The sequence below is a fragment of the Nannobrachium achirus genome (assembly GCF_963921795.1).
Source record: "Nannobrachium achirus genome assembly, chromosome: 8".
NCBI classification, from domain to species: Eukaryota; Metazoa; Chordata; class Actinopteri; order Myctophiformes; family Myctophidae; genus Nannobrachium; species Nannobrachium achirus.
The window spans coordinates 11,481,353-11,498,857 of record NC_137817.1 but is presented as its reverse complement, the minus strand read 5'-3'; the positions used below and the strand labels follow the sequence as shown (position 1 = coordinate 11,498,857).

General features: G+C 42.8%; 1 protein-coding gene across 4 annotated transcripts in view; it reads left to right on the top strand.

Moving 5' to 3' along the window:
* slc8a2b (solute carrier family 8 member 2b) overlaps nt 1-17,505 on the top strand; it is a gene marked incomplete at its 3' end in the record, with an annotated part of 73,937 nt that overhangs the window by 13,493 nt on the left and 42,939 nt on the right. For all 4 annotated transcript variants that reach the window (XM_080731025.1, XM_080731024.1, XM_080731027.1 and 1 more), the window contains exons 5-7: nt 7,227-7,352; nt 10,241-10,436; nt 13,136-13,266. In XM_080731025.1, the coding sequence (XP_080587151.1) occupies nt 7,227-7,352; nt 10,241-10,436; nt 13,136-13,266 (453 nt within the window). The remainder of the gene's footprint in view (nt 1-7,226; nt 7,353-10,240; nt 10,437-13,135; nt 13,267-17,505) is intronic.

Sequence of the window (17,505 nt, the reverse complement as noted above, 5' to 3'; positions counted from 1 at the left end):
CTCTGTTATTGTGATTCCATTTGAGAGCATATCCTTTCCATCCTGGTGGTGACAGCTGTTCCAACAGAGCGTCGGAGTGTTTGATGGCTTTAATTTTGCCTCCTACTTGGCAAAATCGACAATACCCTAATTACAGTGAGATTTTATATACTGCACAGTTTACTTTAGACTAACTCTTATTCATCTGTCTCTGGGCATCAATGTAGTCATCTTTTACAGGTTAAAGGAGCTATGGTCAACTTTTTCATTGTAGGACCGACATTTTGTTTACATCCTAGTCTATAGACTAGAATGTAAACAAAGTGTCGGTCTGACAATGGCCAAAATTATTATTTTATCATTATTTTACGCTTTTTGTGGTCATTTTTGAATAGAAACACATATATGAAGCTTATTTTTTATAACATATTTTCGAAACATTATTTTTATTTCAGCATCCGTTTTTCAAGAAAAGGTTGACTATAGCTCCTTTAAGTCCAGGGGGAGAGTTAGAAGGGATCAGTTAAGGACACACACACGCATATGCACACACATTCACCACAGTGAGAGCAACTACAGTTCTTGTACTGTAAGTCATTGAGCAGAGAGCTGAGAGGTGAATATTAGATAGGATTTGTTATGACAGCACAAAGAGATGGAGGGCGGAAGGGGTGACAGACGGGAGATGGAGAAGAGATTATAGTCGGGCCGGGGCCGGGGATGCATCATGCATGTGGCCGAGGACAGAAATAAAGTTACACGCAGGGATGAGGGAAGGGACGCGGAAATGAAAGCTGACGGAGAGTTGATAGGCTGCAGAATAATTTAAAAGAATCTACATTGGGTTCATCGCCACGGCTACAGAGCTCTGACAGAGGAGAGAGCATTCACCAACACATACAGTAGAATCTGATCTAACTGTTCCCTCTGCTGCTGGAATCCCTTCTGTTGTACAATATAAAGATACACTATACAGAATCTTCCAGAATTACCTTGATATTTGGACGTGCATGCACTTTCTTGCATTACTTCCTCTACAGCAGGGGTCTTCAGCGTTTTCAGGCCAAGGACCCCTTAGTTGAGAGAGAGACATGAAGCAGGGACCCCCCACCATAGATTCCATATAGTTTCATCGTTTGACAGCACAATCATCGGTGTATTTTGGATGTAAATTTGTGTTTTCAGATATTTAACCACTTGAACTGTCAATACTTAATAAAGTTGACCTTTCACTCTGTACTTAATCTGCTCTTTTCCCCCCTCTACACCAAATCTCTTTGCCAAAAAATAGCCGATCTACAAGCTTGTAGATCGGCTATTTTTGGCTAAGATTCTCAGAATATGGACACTAGGGTTCACGTGGTTAATATAAAAAAGGAGAAAAAAAGTTTCTATCACACAAAGATTTGGAGGACCCCCTGTAGTAACTCTGAGGACCCCCTAGGGGTCCCGGACCCCCTGTTGAAGACCCTTGCTATACAGTATCTTCCAAATTACCTTGATATTTGGACGTGCATGCAATTTGATTTCATTACTTCCTCTACAGTCCCACCTGTTTTCACTGACAGCACTTTAAAGGCACTTTCCCATTGCAGTGGAGAGAGTGGCTAAAACGTAACATTTAAATGTAAATGAGAAGGCTTGGATGTTGGGGAAGTAAATGGGGTTTGGTGAGTGCTTGTTTGTCATCACTGGGAGTTATCAGGTGTCCTGCTGCAGATGGGTGATTGAATCAGAGCCAAACCCCCTGCAGGAGCCTCAGCATTAATATGATCAACAGCAGACTCTTCAATTACTCCCCCACATAGCAACTCCTATTTCAACCACTCAGAGGCATAGCTGCTAATGAGTGCACCAAGCCGTGCACCAAGTAAGGAACACAGCTGATTCCAGTTGGGCGACTGATGTACTATACTGTGACCTCTCACTCAAATCACGTCACATATAGTTTTCCACTTGGGGCCCAATTCTAAAACTCGCCTTAAGCAGTAAAATGGCCTAGCGCCACCCATCATATGCATAATTGCTATAAGAAATGCGCGCTGAATGTAATCAGCGTTATGTTTTAGCGTCACTCGCATATTTAACGCAGGGGGAGTGATCATATTTAAATCAAGGGGCGGACTGCGGCGATGCGGTGATATGCTATTAAGAAGCTTGACTTAATAAAAAATAGCCATACCGTTTAGACGTGCTCGGAGCTGCTTTTATGAGCTAAATGACATGTTTATGCCCACATGAGAGGGCGCGCCGCCTCGCTGCTTCACAGTCACACAAGAAACAGCAGATAGCCGATTCAGCCACATCTCTGTCAATTCTGGTCTGATAAAAAAAAAAATCCATTCCTTCTTCTGTACCAGCCGTGGCTCCCCTATCAAACAATATCAAGCTAATACGGGACTTAGGGGATTTATTTTATGTATTTATTTAATCATGTACCGGTAGGTTGGCATGAGCGGATTTCCGCCTGCCGTCATTTGTGCACAGTAGACCAGACCCATGGCTGGTGTCGGAAAGGAAAGTAGAATTCCACAGGATCATGGAGTTTTTTATTTATTTTAAAAATCGCCTTAGAAATGAGGAGAAGTTAAATATAGGCCTGAGCGGCGCGCACGGCTCACAAGGGCGCACCTCGCGCCTCCTCCTCACACATGGTCAGATTAAAAAATACCAACAAAAACTAAAACATATTCCTTGGGATGTGTACATTATTGTTCTGTCTCCATATCAAACAAAATCAAGATAATAGGTGACTTCACAGATTTATTATGCTGCTGGTGCACATTTTGGAGAGGGAGCTGTACCACAAAATGAACCATATATCCTCAATTCTCAACCGATTTTTAAAATGTAAAAAACATAATTTTACTAAAATAATTCGACTCTTTTTTTTTCCTGACACAAGCCATGACTCTGTTGAATAGCTATACACAACAGAGCAAACAAACAAAGCATCGGCGGTAGATTGTAGATTGGCTATTTTTGGTGCGTGAGAAGCTGTGCACACGTCCATTGTCCACTCAACAGCCTAATCACACTGACACACTGGCACGAGTGGTCTGTCTCGAATGACGTGAGACAAATAGATAGGATTATGTGAACATGACAAAAAAAAAGTATTAGCCTTCATTTAAGCCGACTTGTCAAATGTCAAGTAGGGTCCTCTGTCTCTCTCTCTCTCTCTCAAACACCCACCCACCCACACACACACACCCACACAGCGACGTGCTCTGCTCTTCCGTCTCCCTCTCGCCTTTTTTTCTCTCTTTACAATTTTGGCTCTAATAAAACAGACATTATTATCCAGAGTGAGTTGCAAGTGTGAGATCACTGATATGTGATTAAGCTGAGAAAACATGGACTACACTCAATAAGGTGCGAAGTAGAATTATAGGCCTGTCCATTTGTCTGTGCAAAGATGAGAGAACCTTCACCCTTTCATCCCCTGAAGCTATTCAAGGAGCCTTCAGGCACAGGTTTTATACCAGTTCTGATGCTGTTAAAGGGGATGGATGACAGCTGCGACCTTGATTGGTGGATTAAAGTACCGGCCGAAACACGCCCATGAATAATTCTTCAGCCGCTGAGCGCACAATGAACCACAGTGCAGAAGTCATAATAACCAGCTGATCAATATTCATTATGACTGAGGATTTTCTGTGTAGCCGTTGGGCTAATATGGAGCCATATTATATTGTCGCTGTCCGGCAGAAACCAGCTAACATTTGTAATTTTTCACCCTTTACGTCTGTTTGTGTGTTAGTTAAAAACATATTAAACCAATGAAAAGTTGGAAAAGCACTTTGGCCAGAACCTCCTAACTCCACTGGATCCTCACACTGTCTGTCAATCCAGCTAACTATACCCTTGTAGCCCTCTTTTCTTTTACATAAATCAGTGCTATTGAACACCCCTTTACGTCTTTGTGACCAATGAAAAGTAGTAAAAAAACGCTTTGGCCAAATCCTCCCAACTCCACTTGATGTTTTATTCATTTCCAGAAAAATGTTTTTTTTTAGTTAGCTGGTTTCTGCCCGACAGCAGAGATATACTTTAGGTCAGTTGTTTGGACTGCATAGGAAAGTAGTAAGAAGAAATATAGGCTATTTTAAATTCTGAGGAAGCAAGCAAAAAATGAAAACAATATGTGATGTATCCTAATTGTCTGTTATATGTCAACTTATTGAAGTAACAAGAAAATGTCATAACTTTCTGGCATCTGAAATAGAGTATTGCTCTGGTGCAACATTCTTTCTTTCCTTTGTCATCTAGTGTAACTTCATGCAGTAGCCAACTGTCCTTAGTGTAAAATACCATGCATGGGCACTTTCAGGGTACATGGAAGCTTTCCAGTTAATTAAATATTGTCAAAGATGGCAATTTTAATAGTCGTTTTTGTGTGTTAACATGGCCACTCCTTAAAATACATTTTAATGAGTCCAGGCATGCTGAAATCTCTTGCTGAGTTCCTGATTGTATACATAGCAGGGGTTGCTTTTATGGATGCAGATGCATTAGTGCCACAGCATTTAGTGGCTTTTGGTAGATCCTACTGTCACTCTGCATTCACACCATAGACATATAAAAACTAGTGGACTGACACGGTAACATTTGACCAGGAGTATCTATACTTTGAAAGTACTTGGTTTGAGTACTGTACTTTATTGCATTCAAGTCAAGTGTTGCTCAAGCCACACTGCCTAAAAATGAAGGAATCTGGTTAATACTTCTGTGCTTTACAGCAGTGGTTCTCAAAGTGGGGTCCGGGGACCCCCAGGGGTCCTTGGAAGGGGTTCTGGGAGGTCCCCTGCAGCTAAATTAATTAATTCGTTAATATAGCATCAGAATCATCAAACCACTTTAAACATATACAAGCTAACAACGTGTCACGTTGTGACATACTGTGATACGTTGTGAGCTTTTAGATCTGCTATTCAAGAAATGCTATGAAAGAAAATATTAACAAATATGAGACATTTGGAATATTTTTGAAAACATTTTTATAACACAAATCTTGTATGGGGGAAGAAAAATAAATCAGATGGGGGTCCGGTGGCCAAATGCTTTTTCATTTGGGGGGTCCATCGCATGAAAACGTTTGAGAACCGCTGCTTCACAGAATAGAGCAGGAATTGTGGGGAAATATATCAATGTTTGCTGCTTCACTGCATCATTGGAACACTGAAAGAAAAGTAGAGGCCAGCACAAGTTTGATTTATAGAACGTCTCGCCACATCACTTTGTAGCTTCATGTTGCTGGCTACAATTGAAAATGACTTGCAGCCTTGTCACCATGTCACCACCAATAGTGTGATGCAACATCAGCCCCTAAGTCACACGCATGCACGCACACACACACGCACACACACACGCACACACTCTATTCATCATTTCTTTTTCATTTCTCTGCCTCAGTGGCGTCAGTTCAGAAAGAGCTAAGGTATGGCAACATGACTGGTGTCTTGCACGCACGCCTTCGCGTGCGTGTAGGGTTGCCAACTCCCAGAGTTTCAAATACGGGACACTTTCTAAGGAAACATGCGCCGCCAAAGGCGGCGCCGAAAAATCGCATATTTTCGGTTATAAAGTTGGCTAAAACGGGCATTTTCCTATATTAAATCATATTTTTCCTTTCACAATATTAATTCGGGTGTCTTTGGGCCGAAAAATCGGATATTTTCGGTTATAAAGTTGGCTAAAACGGGCATTTTCCTATATTAAATCATATGTTTCCTTTCACAATATTAATTCGGGTGTCTCTCAATTTTCCAAAACATATCGCCTAAGTCTACCTGGTCCTTATGTGCCCACTCTCTGGTACCCAACACTAGTTTAATCATATTGGCATACAGCAATAACCATTAGGTTTTAAAAACAAAATCAACGCATGCTTATGTTATTTCACATACCAGCCTGTCTGGGGTCGCTTTAGTTGGCAGACAAGATTACTGTAGTGTTCCCAGGAATACCAATATCCATGGCTTATTTTCTGTTGCTTGCCTGCTTTTTCACCTTTTTGTTTAGCCTATCACCTATCATGGATTCATGTCTAATATGTTTGTACACAATCTTCTGTCACACGTTTTTTTAAGACATTAAACAATGTTCTGAGCCGAGCACTGTCGTATGGTCGCTCGCACGCACTCGTTTCGTCTCTCGCAGGCAACTTGTGGAGTGAACCTACAGCCCATGCTTGGGAAGGGAGTGTGTAGGGGGCGGAGACTGTGTCTTAGCAACACTCAGAGCCGTATGTTAATAAGCCAATCAGCTGCTTACAAACAGCGCAGCGCCTCTCACAGCAATGGGATGCAGCACTTATCGTCTCAGAGGAGAGCAGAGTGGAAGTGGAAGCTCTCTGACAGGCAGAATCGCTGTCATTTCTCAATTAAATCATCCCGTCATTCATATTTATCCCCCAACCTTAAAATACGGGACAAAGAGCGTCCCGTTTCAGTTCAATACGGGACACGTCTTTTAGTTTCCAAAAAAGGGACGATCCCGTATTTTACGGGACGGTTGGTAACCCTACGTGCGTGCAAGACACCAGTCATGTTGCCATACCTTAGCAACAGGCATGACACATTTATTTTAAGAAGTACATTTTATTTTTTTCCCCCGTTTCTACGGTTTCTTGGGCTGGATATGGCAGCCTGGAACGGTTGTTCAAGTGCAGCTAAAACTTGGCATGTTAGTAAACGTGCCACAATTAACAATAATGCATTGCACCTGTGCAGCTGACCTGCCTTTCTCTCTCTTCTATGTCTCTCTGTCTTGTAAGTCTCCAAAGAAGGTCTCAGCAAGAACAGTCACCAACGTCATTTTAGGCTCCATGGCCATCCGCCATGACACTTTGGGTGGCGGAAGTGCCACCCAAAATAACATTAGCGTCTATGAGCACTTCGTCACTTCCGCCACCCAAAAGTGTCATGGCGGCGTCCTATGGTGTGCCAACTTCCGGGTGTTGTCTGTTCCTGCCTAACCTTCCTTGTATGTCTCTCTCTCAAATGCACACGCACACGCAGACACACACACACACACACACACACACACACACACACACACACACACACACACACACACACACACACACGCTGGAGTTGGAACCAAAGCCTCCACAAAAGGTCACTGTGACACTTTGAGGAGGTTTTCGGAAACCTTTTTGGTTCCAACTCTGTTCCAAAAATGACACATGTACAAAAATGGAACCACTGGGCTAACATACCATACTGTCCTCAACCCCTCTATAGGTGATCCGCATCCTGAAGGAACTGAAACATAAATACCCGGATAAAGAGCTGGACCAGCTGGTGGAGCTGGCCAACTACTATGCACTGCTCCATCAACAGAAGAGCAGAGCTTTTTACCGCATACAGGTATGGATACACACACCAATGAACACAAACATACAGGTATGGATACACACACACATGAACACAAACATGCACATACTGTATACTCAAGATTGACATTCACTGACTGCAGTACAGGCACGTGTGTGAGCACATACCGGAGCCAACCAGTGCCCTAGTACCTACTCCATACATGGGCAGCTGGCAGCCCGGGGGGCACATGCGGCCCCCACCTCCACTTAATGCGGCCTGCAGGTTAATACCGGAATACTGATATATTATTGATTTCAGCTGTTACAATTCCTAACATGACCTGCTTTAATTCCGTCAGTCTATCTTAGTAGCTTAATGACTAGTATAGTAGTATTAAAATGTATTTCAGGATTCCAATTAAAAAATCGCGCTATTGTTGCTTCTTTTGTATGAGATACTAGAATGACAAAGTAGGATGTAGCAATATGCAATGTGGCCCTCTGGAGTGAATGTGGAAATATAATGGCCCTCGTAATCATCAAAGTTGCCCACCCCTGACCTACTCAATTGCCTTCATAGGGGAATTTACCCTTTTCCCCCCTTTTTTTCAGATGTTTTTCGGCTTTTTGTGCCTTTATTGATAGGACAGTAGACTGACAGGAAGGGGAGAGAGATGGGGAGTGACACGCAGCAAATGCGCCTGGACCGGTAGGCCAGCGGGCGCCGAACCACAATTGCTCTCCACTTTGCTCTCATTAAATTCAAAGTCGAGGTCATTTTGTTTTCCTCTCCTGCCTCCTGGGAAGTCTGGATTTAGTAAAAATCGATGGAACTGGCATGCTTAACTCAAAGGCCTTCAGAAAATAAGAAACCTTAGCCCTAGACCTTCCCCTTCGTGTGGGTGTGAAATCTGGTTTTAGGAAATGGCCAGCATGTCTCACTCGTGAACTTCACGCTCATAAGAACTTTCTAGGAGTCTACGTTTCTGAGACGTGGGTACGAAATCTGGTTTTAGCAAGTCTATCTCATACACGTCACACCAAAATTGTGAACTTGCTATAGGTTTTGGCGATAGGCTTTTTAAAGGGTTAATCGGTCAACATTTCTTTATTAATCATTATCAAAATCATTGGTAATTATTAAGTATGTATAGTGTAGCTGTGTAGGAATACATTTACTTGACTGGGTCTACATTGTTTAGTTACTCTTTTTTTGCTACTGTCCTCTCTGGGAATGAATAGGCCATTTTCTTCGAGAATGGAGAGAAGAGGAACTGAGCTTCTTCAAGTGTGTTATTTAAGCAATATTACACAAGAGGGAGTGCTATACTGTAAGATCATAGGCATACCAGTACCAATAATTCATGGTAGACTGTAGCTCGACCTTGAGTACATTTTGTATTCATGGGTTTCATTATGATTGATAGTGATGTGCCTGTTATCAGAGTTCTTGGAGGCCAGTTTGGAGCAATGTGAATATTTGATGACACATTTGCATACAGTATGTCCATTTTTAGGCAAAACCCACAGACATACTTAGAGATTTGTGGAATGTATAGATAGATACTGTAGTGTAGATTAGTGTTCCTCAACCTTTTTTCTGCATGGGCACACTTTTCATGTCCCAAGAATCCATGGGCACACCAACATAATACGGGGGGGTAAATATCGTCATTGTCAGGAAGAAACCTTGTATCTCAAGTTTCAAATGTGTAAGTTTCTTTGCAAAGTAAAGCCCTGCTTCATCATACAAGTCTGTCGCACAACAGTAGTGAAAACAGCAGATCTACAAGCACACAACGCCTCGCACTGCGAGTCGTTGTGTGCTTGTAGATCTGCTGTTTTCACTAGTTTAAATCATTTTCAAAATGATAAATACAATACTGGCTTTCAAGCAGTTTCAAGGGGCACACTTGACCCTTCTCAGGGGCACACCAAAGGTCCCCAGGCACAGTGGTTGAGAAACACTGGTGTAGATAGCTAAGACAATGATGACATAACCTTATGATGAAAGTGTATTTTATATTTCATTCCGTTCCATTTCTAGTATATCCAGATCCTGGTTTGTTGTGGGGGAAAACCGTTGATTTGATCTGAATGCTGTTATAGAATGCCTCTCAGTCAATCAAAATGTTAGATATTTTTTAATTGTGGTATATTGTAGAATAATGATGTCATGATTCTTTTTTTTTTTTTAAGATTGTTTTTTGGCCTTTTTTATGCCTTTATTTGATTGGAAAGTGGACTGATAGGAAATTTGGGGAGAGATGGGGAGTGACATGCGGCAAAGGTCGTCCGGATTGGGACTCGAACCTGCAATGCTGTCAGGCATCAATGCCTATGTGGCAATGCCTAAGTGGTATGCGCCTGGACCAGTAGGCCAGCGGGCACCCCCTGATGTCATGATTTTTCACATTCAAAATGTAGCCTTTGCTTTATAGTCCAGGTGTTTCGGGCAGTATTTTGATGTAATCGTGCACTTTATGAAAGAACCATGAAATTTGGCACACAGTTAGAACATGCCATATGGAACATTTTTGGCTATAGGGGCATCGCAGATTTGTCTTGGGAAACTTGTGGGAGCCAATAGTAAAGTCTGTGAGAGCAACTTTGATTGGCTCCCACAAGTTTCCCAAGACAAATCTGCGATGCCCCTATAGCCAAAAATGTTCCATATAGAATGTTCTAACTGTGTGCCAAATTTCATGCCTCTTTCATAAAGTGCTCAATGTTTGCCTGAAACGCTCTGACTATTATAGCCTGGTAAAAAAAGAGGGACATTTCTACTAAAATACAGTTTTTCACATTTGGTTCACACATCTGCACACAGACGCTCACACACTTGTTCTGTGTGACTCTATGTCTGCGGGCGTCTGTATTTGACCTTAGTCTGTCTCATAACCCTCCCTCCTCTGTCTGTCTCGCCCTCCGTCGCTCCAGGCCACCCGCATGATGATTGGCGCTGGTAACGTCCTGAAGAGGCACGTGGCCGACAATGCCCGCCGCTCGGCAGTGGTAGATGAGGAGGCCCCCGAGGAAGATGACTTGGAGGTGTGCAGCCACATCTCCTTCGAGAGTGCCCACAGTCAGTGCATGGAGAATTGTGGTGTCCTCACCCTGGCCGTGGTCTGTCAAGGTATGCCCACTGCTATCTTCATATTAGTCTGCCTAAATACACAGTAAAACTCCTAGGCAGGGGTGTCGCATCAAATTCTGGGCCCTGGGTACAAGGATTCACTGCGGGCCCCCCATGAATGTTCTTCATAGGGGGAGGGGGCTTAACCCATTTAAACTGGGAGCGCATTATTACGCATTATTTTGTGCTTTAACTATCGAAAAATAGCAGATCTACAAGCTTGGTGCCGCGCTGCGAGCTTGTAGATCTGCTATTTTTGTTTCAAATCCTTCTAAGGTTTTTTGAAAAACCTATGTTTCTATGTCAGTGGTGCTCAAACTCTTTCACCCCCAAAATGATATGTATTTGGCCACGGACCCCCATCTCAAATTATTTAGTTCCAGGGACCCCCCATAAGCAAAATTTGAGTTACAAATGTTCGCTTAAAAAATACATATATTCAAAGATTTGCCCACATTTTCACGACTTTTCAAAAATAGCAGATCTACAAGCTCACAGCGTGGCACTCGGTGCCACGCTGTGAGCTTGTAGATCTGCTATTTTTCAATAGCTAAAGTATACAATAATTAAAGCCCCCCCCCTCCACCTTGGGCCCCAAGTCCCACTTTCCCCCCCCCCCTTGTGACGCCCCTGCTCCTAGGTGACCAGGGCCGTAGCGCGTCTAATCGGCGTTCTAGGCGAGCTCTCTCGAATGCGCCCCCCCCACTCCCGCGCGCGCGATTTTTGCGGGTTTTGCCGTGAATTTAGTCGGTTTTGGGCCGGTTTTGGGCTGGTTTGGGTCCACTCTCTCCATTTCGGCGCCCCCTCGGCGCCCCCTCTAGGATGGCGCTCTAGGCGACCGCCTATACCGCCTATAGCTAAAAACGGCCCTGTAGGTGACAGTGTACATACTGTACAGTATGCCCAAGGTTACATTTGTAACTAAACCCACTGGCTCTCAGAGTTACAAATTGATAAATGACCACTGCAGAGACCAGGGATTTGAATCCTCCATGGTGCGTCCGGTTTGCCCGGGCATTCCAACAAACATATTTGGCTGTGTTCGGAGGAAAAGTTGGAGGAAAGCCTGGGCGGAAAGGGCATTTCTGTGGGAATTGGCAGGACTAAATTGGGCAAAGAAAAATGACAAATTTGATAAATGAACACTATGGATTTTTATGGTGTACAGAGTTGACATAAGGAAGACTAACTGGACATTTAAGTATTAAGTATTATTAATATACAATTTGTCATCATTTTTTATTTTCTTAATTATGATTTATAGTCTTGCTGCAAGTCCTTAACACAGCGGGTGCCCACGAGGTGTCTACGCGACAATTTCTTTGATGTCGCTGGAGGCCCACGACGCGTTGGACGCGTTTACTGTAATTACAGTATAACTTTATATCTCACCGTTAGGTCGGGGCTACGCCTGGATGTAGCCCATTAGCCACTAGTCGCTTCGAGTCGACGCTGAGAGCATCGCGCGGCCGTTTTTCTCCGTATACTCCAATGCATTTCCCCATCTTTAAAGCCCTTTATCACCGATGTTTGTTTTATGGCTAAAACTGTGGCCGCGTGCGGCAAAATGTCCAAATTTTGATCGGCAGTGAACAGCTATGATCAACACTAGCCCATACAGTAAGTTACACAATAACATCCTGTCTGCGCTCATGTGACCAAGTGACGTCATCACGCATGCATTGACGCAACAGGGCCTCGTATTCTTCTATGGAAGTGCTATGGGGGCACTCAGAGGGGATGACTGGCGCCACCTGGTGGGCAGTCGATGTGTTAATGTCAGTTTGTAGCCTTCCTTCTGGCTTTTTAAATGCCATGTCTTAGGCTCTTTTTTCTTGGATTCAAGACTCCTTTCCACTCCGAAATGAGTCTTTTGAAGCAGACCTAATAAATCAGCTGAACATCATATACATGTGTGTTATATTTATATTGGCACTGTGAAAGAGTATATTTTGATATATCCTGTCAGAGTTTGAAGCTTGCAGCATAGAGAGAGTAAGGAGCTTACTGTAACTCAGCACTTGGAGGCTCAACAAAAGCTTGTACCCAACAAACCTCAGAAACGACTTCTCAAAGGACAAGTTTAGGATCACTGTTGCTGCAGGCAGTTCATAGAGTTTATTTCTTCCTTATTAGAAGTGGTGCTCAAAGTTCTGCCATCTCCCTTTCACATGTGTAATGAAAAGAAAATACATTTTTGATGGTTTAAATCAGTGTTTCTCAAATGGGGGTACGTGTACCCCTAGAGGTACGTGGGGGTACTGCAGGGGGTACGTGAGGAAAATGGGAATATGTATTTTAATGTTATGGTTGATGATAACACATTGACAGAGTTTGTGTTAACCATCTGTACATTTCTAAACCAAATTACATCAATTACTTGACTAGAAGTAACTTTTATTGAATAAAAAGCAATGTTTATTTGCCATTATGCTGTTTTATTTTGAACGTATTAGCTTTGGAACTGGACTTTTGATGTCAATTTTGCTGTAGTCAGGGAAATGGGGTACTTGGCTTTGGAAATCAGTCTACGTGGGGCTATATATTTATGGTCACATGTTATGCTAAACTTGATACATAAAGTTTGAATACGTATCATAAATATGCAAGGGATTTCATTAGAAATATAAATTGTGTAATATATTTGACTCACAATAAATAGTTGCTGCTCTTATTAAAATTCTACAATTCCCTTTAAGGCGGCCTGGGAGAGAGCACCTTCTATGTGGACTACAGGACAGAGGACGGCTCAGCCAACGCCGGCTCCGACTACGCGTACGCTGAAGGAACGTTAGTGTTCAAACCTGGAGAGACGCGCAAGGAGATCAAGGTGAGTGGGCAGGAGAGGAGGAGGAGGAGATGGAGGAGATATACCTTGGAGGCTTGAGTTAGAGAGAGAGTGGAGGAGGAGGAGATGGAGGAGATATACCTAGGAGGCATGAGTTAGAGAGAGAGTGGAATGTGGGGAGACGAGCAGCACCAGAGGTTTTGGAGGATTAAGCGAGACAGTTCACGAGTTCTGTTCACGTCTGCCGGAGATATGCCAACGTGGAGAGAATATTCTGTAGCTGATTGGGGAAATTCTCCACATTTCTGAGGACAAGCCTGTGTGATGAGTGAAGGTGTTTCGAACATTCTGGAACTAAATTACGTTTTTTTTTTTTTACTTCTAGTAAAAAAAACTTCTGAAAAGAAAGAGAAAGACAAAGATCTTTTTGAATTGCATACCGTATCAGAATTATTTAATATTATATTTTGTATTACCTATCACGTATCCAAGTCAGTTCCCTCAGTGGTTTGAGATATGGGAAACCGATAGCCGATAGGATTTCTGATTCGGGGCTTTGCACAGGTGGATTAATGTGAGGCAATGCTCAGAATATAAAGTTGTTGTTTCAATCAACTCAAGAACCTGTTCAAGAGAGATCAGCAGAGCCGTCGTTTCTGCTTGGCCAGTCTCACCTACGTGCTGTAATAACAAACAAAACAAACAACAGCCCCTTTAAACCCTTTCAGAACGGGTACACATTATTTTGTATAATTATTTTATGCTTTAACTATTGAAAAATAGCAGATATACAAGCTCACAGCGCGGCACCGAGTGCCGCGCTGCGAGCTTGTAGATCTGTTATTTTTGAAAAATCGTGAAAATTAGAATTTTGACCCGATTCTATAAGTGTCTTTTGAATCCTTCCAAGGTTTTTTGAAAAACCTATGTTTCTGTGTCAGCAATCTGGCCAGCCATCGTCAAAGAAAAGATCCTTTTCACTTAAATGGAGCTCAGTTAGTCTGTTCTTGAGAGACTACTATGTCAGTGGTTCTCAAACCTTTTCATGTCAAGGACCCCCAAACTGATATTTATTTGGCCACGGACCCCATCTCAAAATATTTAGTTCCAGGGACCACCCAGAAGCAAAATTTGAGTTTCAAACGTTCGCTTTGAAAATACATATATTCAAAGATTTGCACAGATTTTCACGACTTTTTCCAAAAATAGCAGATCTACAAGCTTGCAGCGCGGCACTCGGTGCCGCGCTGTGAGCTTGTATATCTGCTATTTTTCAATAGTTAAAGCATTCAATAATTCTGGGCCTAAATGGGTTAAAATCTTGAAAGATGCCTGAGGAGATCACAGTGAGGGTGAAGAGAGAGGAGCAGAGATAAAACGAGACAGCCAACGTCCCAGCAGGACAGGCAGGGAAAGGGTAAGGTAGAAGTTATTGTAAGGCAAGGAGGAGGAGATAAGCAATACTGCTGCGAAGCCACTACTGCTAGAACTAATTACAACTTGCGTTTAAATCAAAAGAGCTTTGAGTTTTGTCTGGCTGTTAGCTCCTGATTGTTAACAGTGTTATTTTAATCATGAGTGTAGAAATAAAAATTTCAAGGTTATCTGCCTCTATTCTCAAATGCTTGATCTTTGTTTATTTTAATCTATTCTACCTTTTGGAGTGAAAGATTCATTTCTCATTCCTGATCAAAATACAGATCACTGTCCAATTAGTTAATGTTATGGTGTGCCGCATCGGATCTGAAGAGACGTTTTAGAACCAAATGATATATTTTATTTTTCTTAAACTGAAGATTGACTGAATAAATACATCCAATTAGCATTTATGCTTTACTACCTGAATACTAGGAAAACTGAGAGAAATGAACATTTGTGATCTCCCCTCGGAATCCTCCTCAGTCTCGTTTGATCAAAAGATCAAACGAAATGCACGGATTGGGTGATAGGAAAGAGATGAGATGACATGAGATCAGAGCAATCGCAATAGCAATAAAAAAAAATACATTACATAACAGCTTGCTAAAATGCTAAGTATGGGTCCTTAATGCGGAGACCATCTACGCTCTCTGAAAAGACGCGGCGAGGCTCATTGAGTCCATTCCAAAGGTCACGGTTGTTCATTTCAGAAGAATACAATTGGGTTTCATTGATCGTCGTGCCTCGAGACATGAGGCAGAGAAACCAATTTAGGTGGAATTGCTCACTCTCCTGCCAGAGCACAGCTTTCTCCCTACACCTGTTCAGCTGTGTAGTCATCCCTGTGGCACTCGTAGGCACTGCACTTCATTTAGAAAAGACTATTGGATTGACTTGATCCAGGGGCTTCCTGGTCTGCAGTCAGGCTGAAGAACACATACTTTGTTTATTTGCTTCTTTATTTTAAGCCACCTCCACCAACATATGAAAGCAGCTGTTCTTTTATATTGTTTCCATTACAATCTAACAAATTATTACACTATATAAGAAATATGAATATAGATTAAAAAAAATCTGAAAGAATGTAGGCAGTAAATTTATATAGCACCTTTATACAAGGCGCTTTACAATGTGCATTACATTCACCCATTCACACACACATTCATACACTGATGGTGGAGGAAACTGCGGTATCCTGTGAAACTCATATTCGCCAAACTTCGCCATTTATTGTAGTTCATGATATTGTACAGTATAATGGTAAGGCTGTTAATTCACTCAAGTCTGCCGGCTTGTCTCTCATTGCAACACAAGGGCTTATTTGCATCTACCCCCCAGTGCTCCTGGGTGGAACACAGTCACAGGCTACTATCTTTGTGTAGGAATGTCACATGTTGCTGTGTTCTATTGATAAGGTGTTTTCAGTCAACAAAGGCCCTTAGGGGCAGAAGCCATTTGGCCACATGCAGATGCTAATTTAATCAAACTGTCTGGACAGGTTGAGTTTGAGTCCGCCTTCAATTGCTTTAAAAGACCATTGAATTTGTATGTACGGGGTGCATTTCCTGGGAGGCCGGCAGGCTGACCGGTTGTTCTGTGGGCTTAGGCCTGTGGGCTTCATACTATGCAATAAACCTGGGAACTCTGATCACCTCAACATCTTTGCCTGTCTGTGTTCCTGATCGCCGGCTACTCTGTTAATAAACATCTCCTCTCCAAGCAACAAAGTTGTGTAAATAGTTGAACTCATATAGACTCTAAGATACGTCATAAATAGTGGGGGCTCAAATATGGGTACTAATCTACGCCAGGTATTTTTCCTGTGGTGAGTTTTCTATTTAGGCTTACTATGAAGGCAGGATTTTTATTTGTGCGTCGTTTTTGTCAAAGGACTCGGGACCGTGGAAGAGCTGTGTGTTTTTTCCTATTTTTCCTCTTTGATTGCGTTCGACGGACGGAGATTTTTTTGAGGAGCAGAAAGTTCTGTGTTTTGTCAACGGGCACCTCTCTGGTCGAGGGAGGAGGACAGACGGGTGGCAACGTGAGGAACCCGCAGACCGCGGCGACGGCGGCTACACTACAACGGCGGTGATGGCGACGACGCGATGCAAGACGCCGGCGCGGGTGCGGGAGACGTCCACGACGGCAGCGGCTGCCTCAACCAACTCATCACATCTGCAAGCCTGGAACCTCGCGCATGGCTGTGCCTGTGACGATACTACGCTACATGGCCTCACAGATGGACCTCTGTGATGTTGGAAGGGAGAAAAAGTGCGGTGAATCCAGGTCTGGTTCACCGCAGGGGGGAGAAGAGGTGATTCAATTGCTTTCACCCGGGATCAAGGGCTTTCTTGCCTGGCTGTCTGTCCTACAGCGCATCACCCACCAAGGCCATGCAGGGCCAAGGGAGGTGTTGGACCCTTTCAACGTGAACATTCCACTACACAGTGGCATATAGGTGAGACACTGACATGTTTTGCAAGAAGACTACAGAAGCGACATATACAAAGAGGTCAATTATTTTTGCAATATCATGTAATAATAATCAGTTAAATGTATGTATGTATTTTATGTTTTTGTTGATATTGAGCTAACCAAATGAACATGGGGACCATTAATCGGAGTCCCTATACTAGATCTTCAAGGTATATTTGCCACGAAATGTTGTGATTATTTTCTATTTTGCGGCCTAAATTCTGCGTTTCCTGGAAGAGATATTACAGGGCGACACCGGATATAACGTAGAGTTTGGGTAAAGCGGGTCATAGTTTCTTGTTTATTATATGTTTTATTACTTTTTTATTATGTATGAATGATTCTGGGAATGGCCTGAGTTTAAAGGGACCAGGCATTACTCAGAGT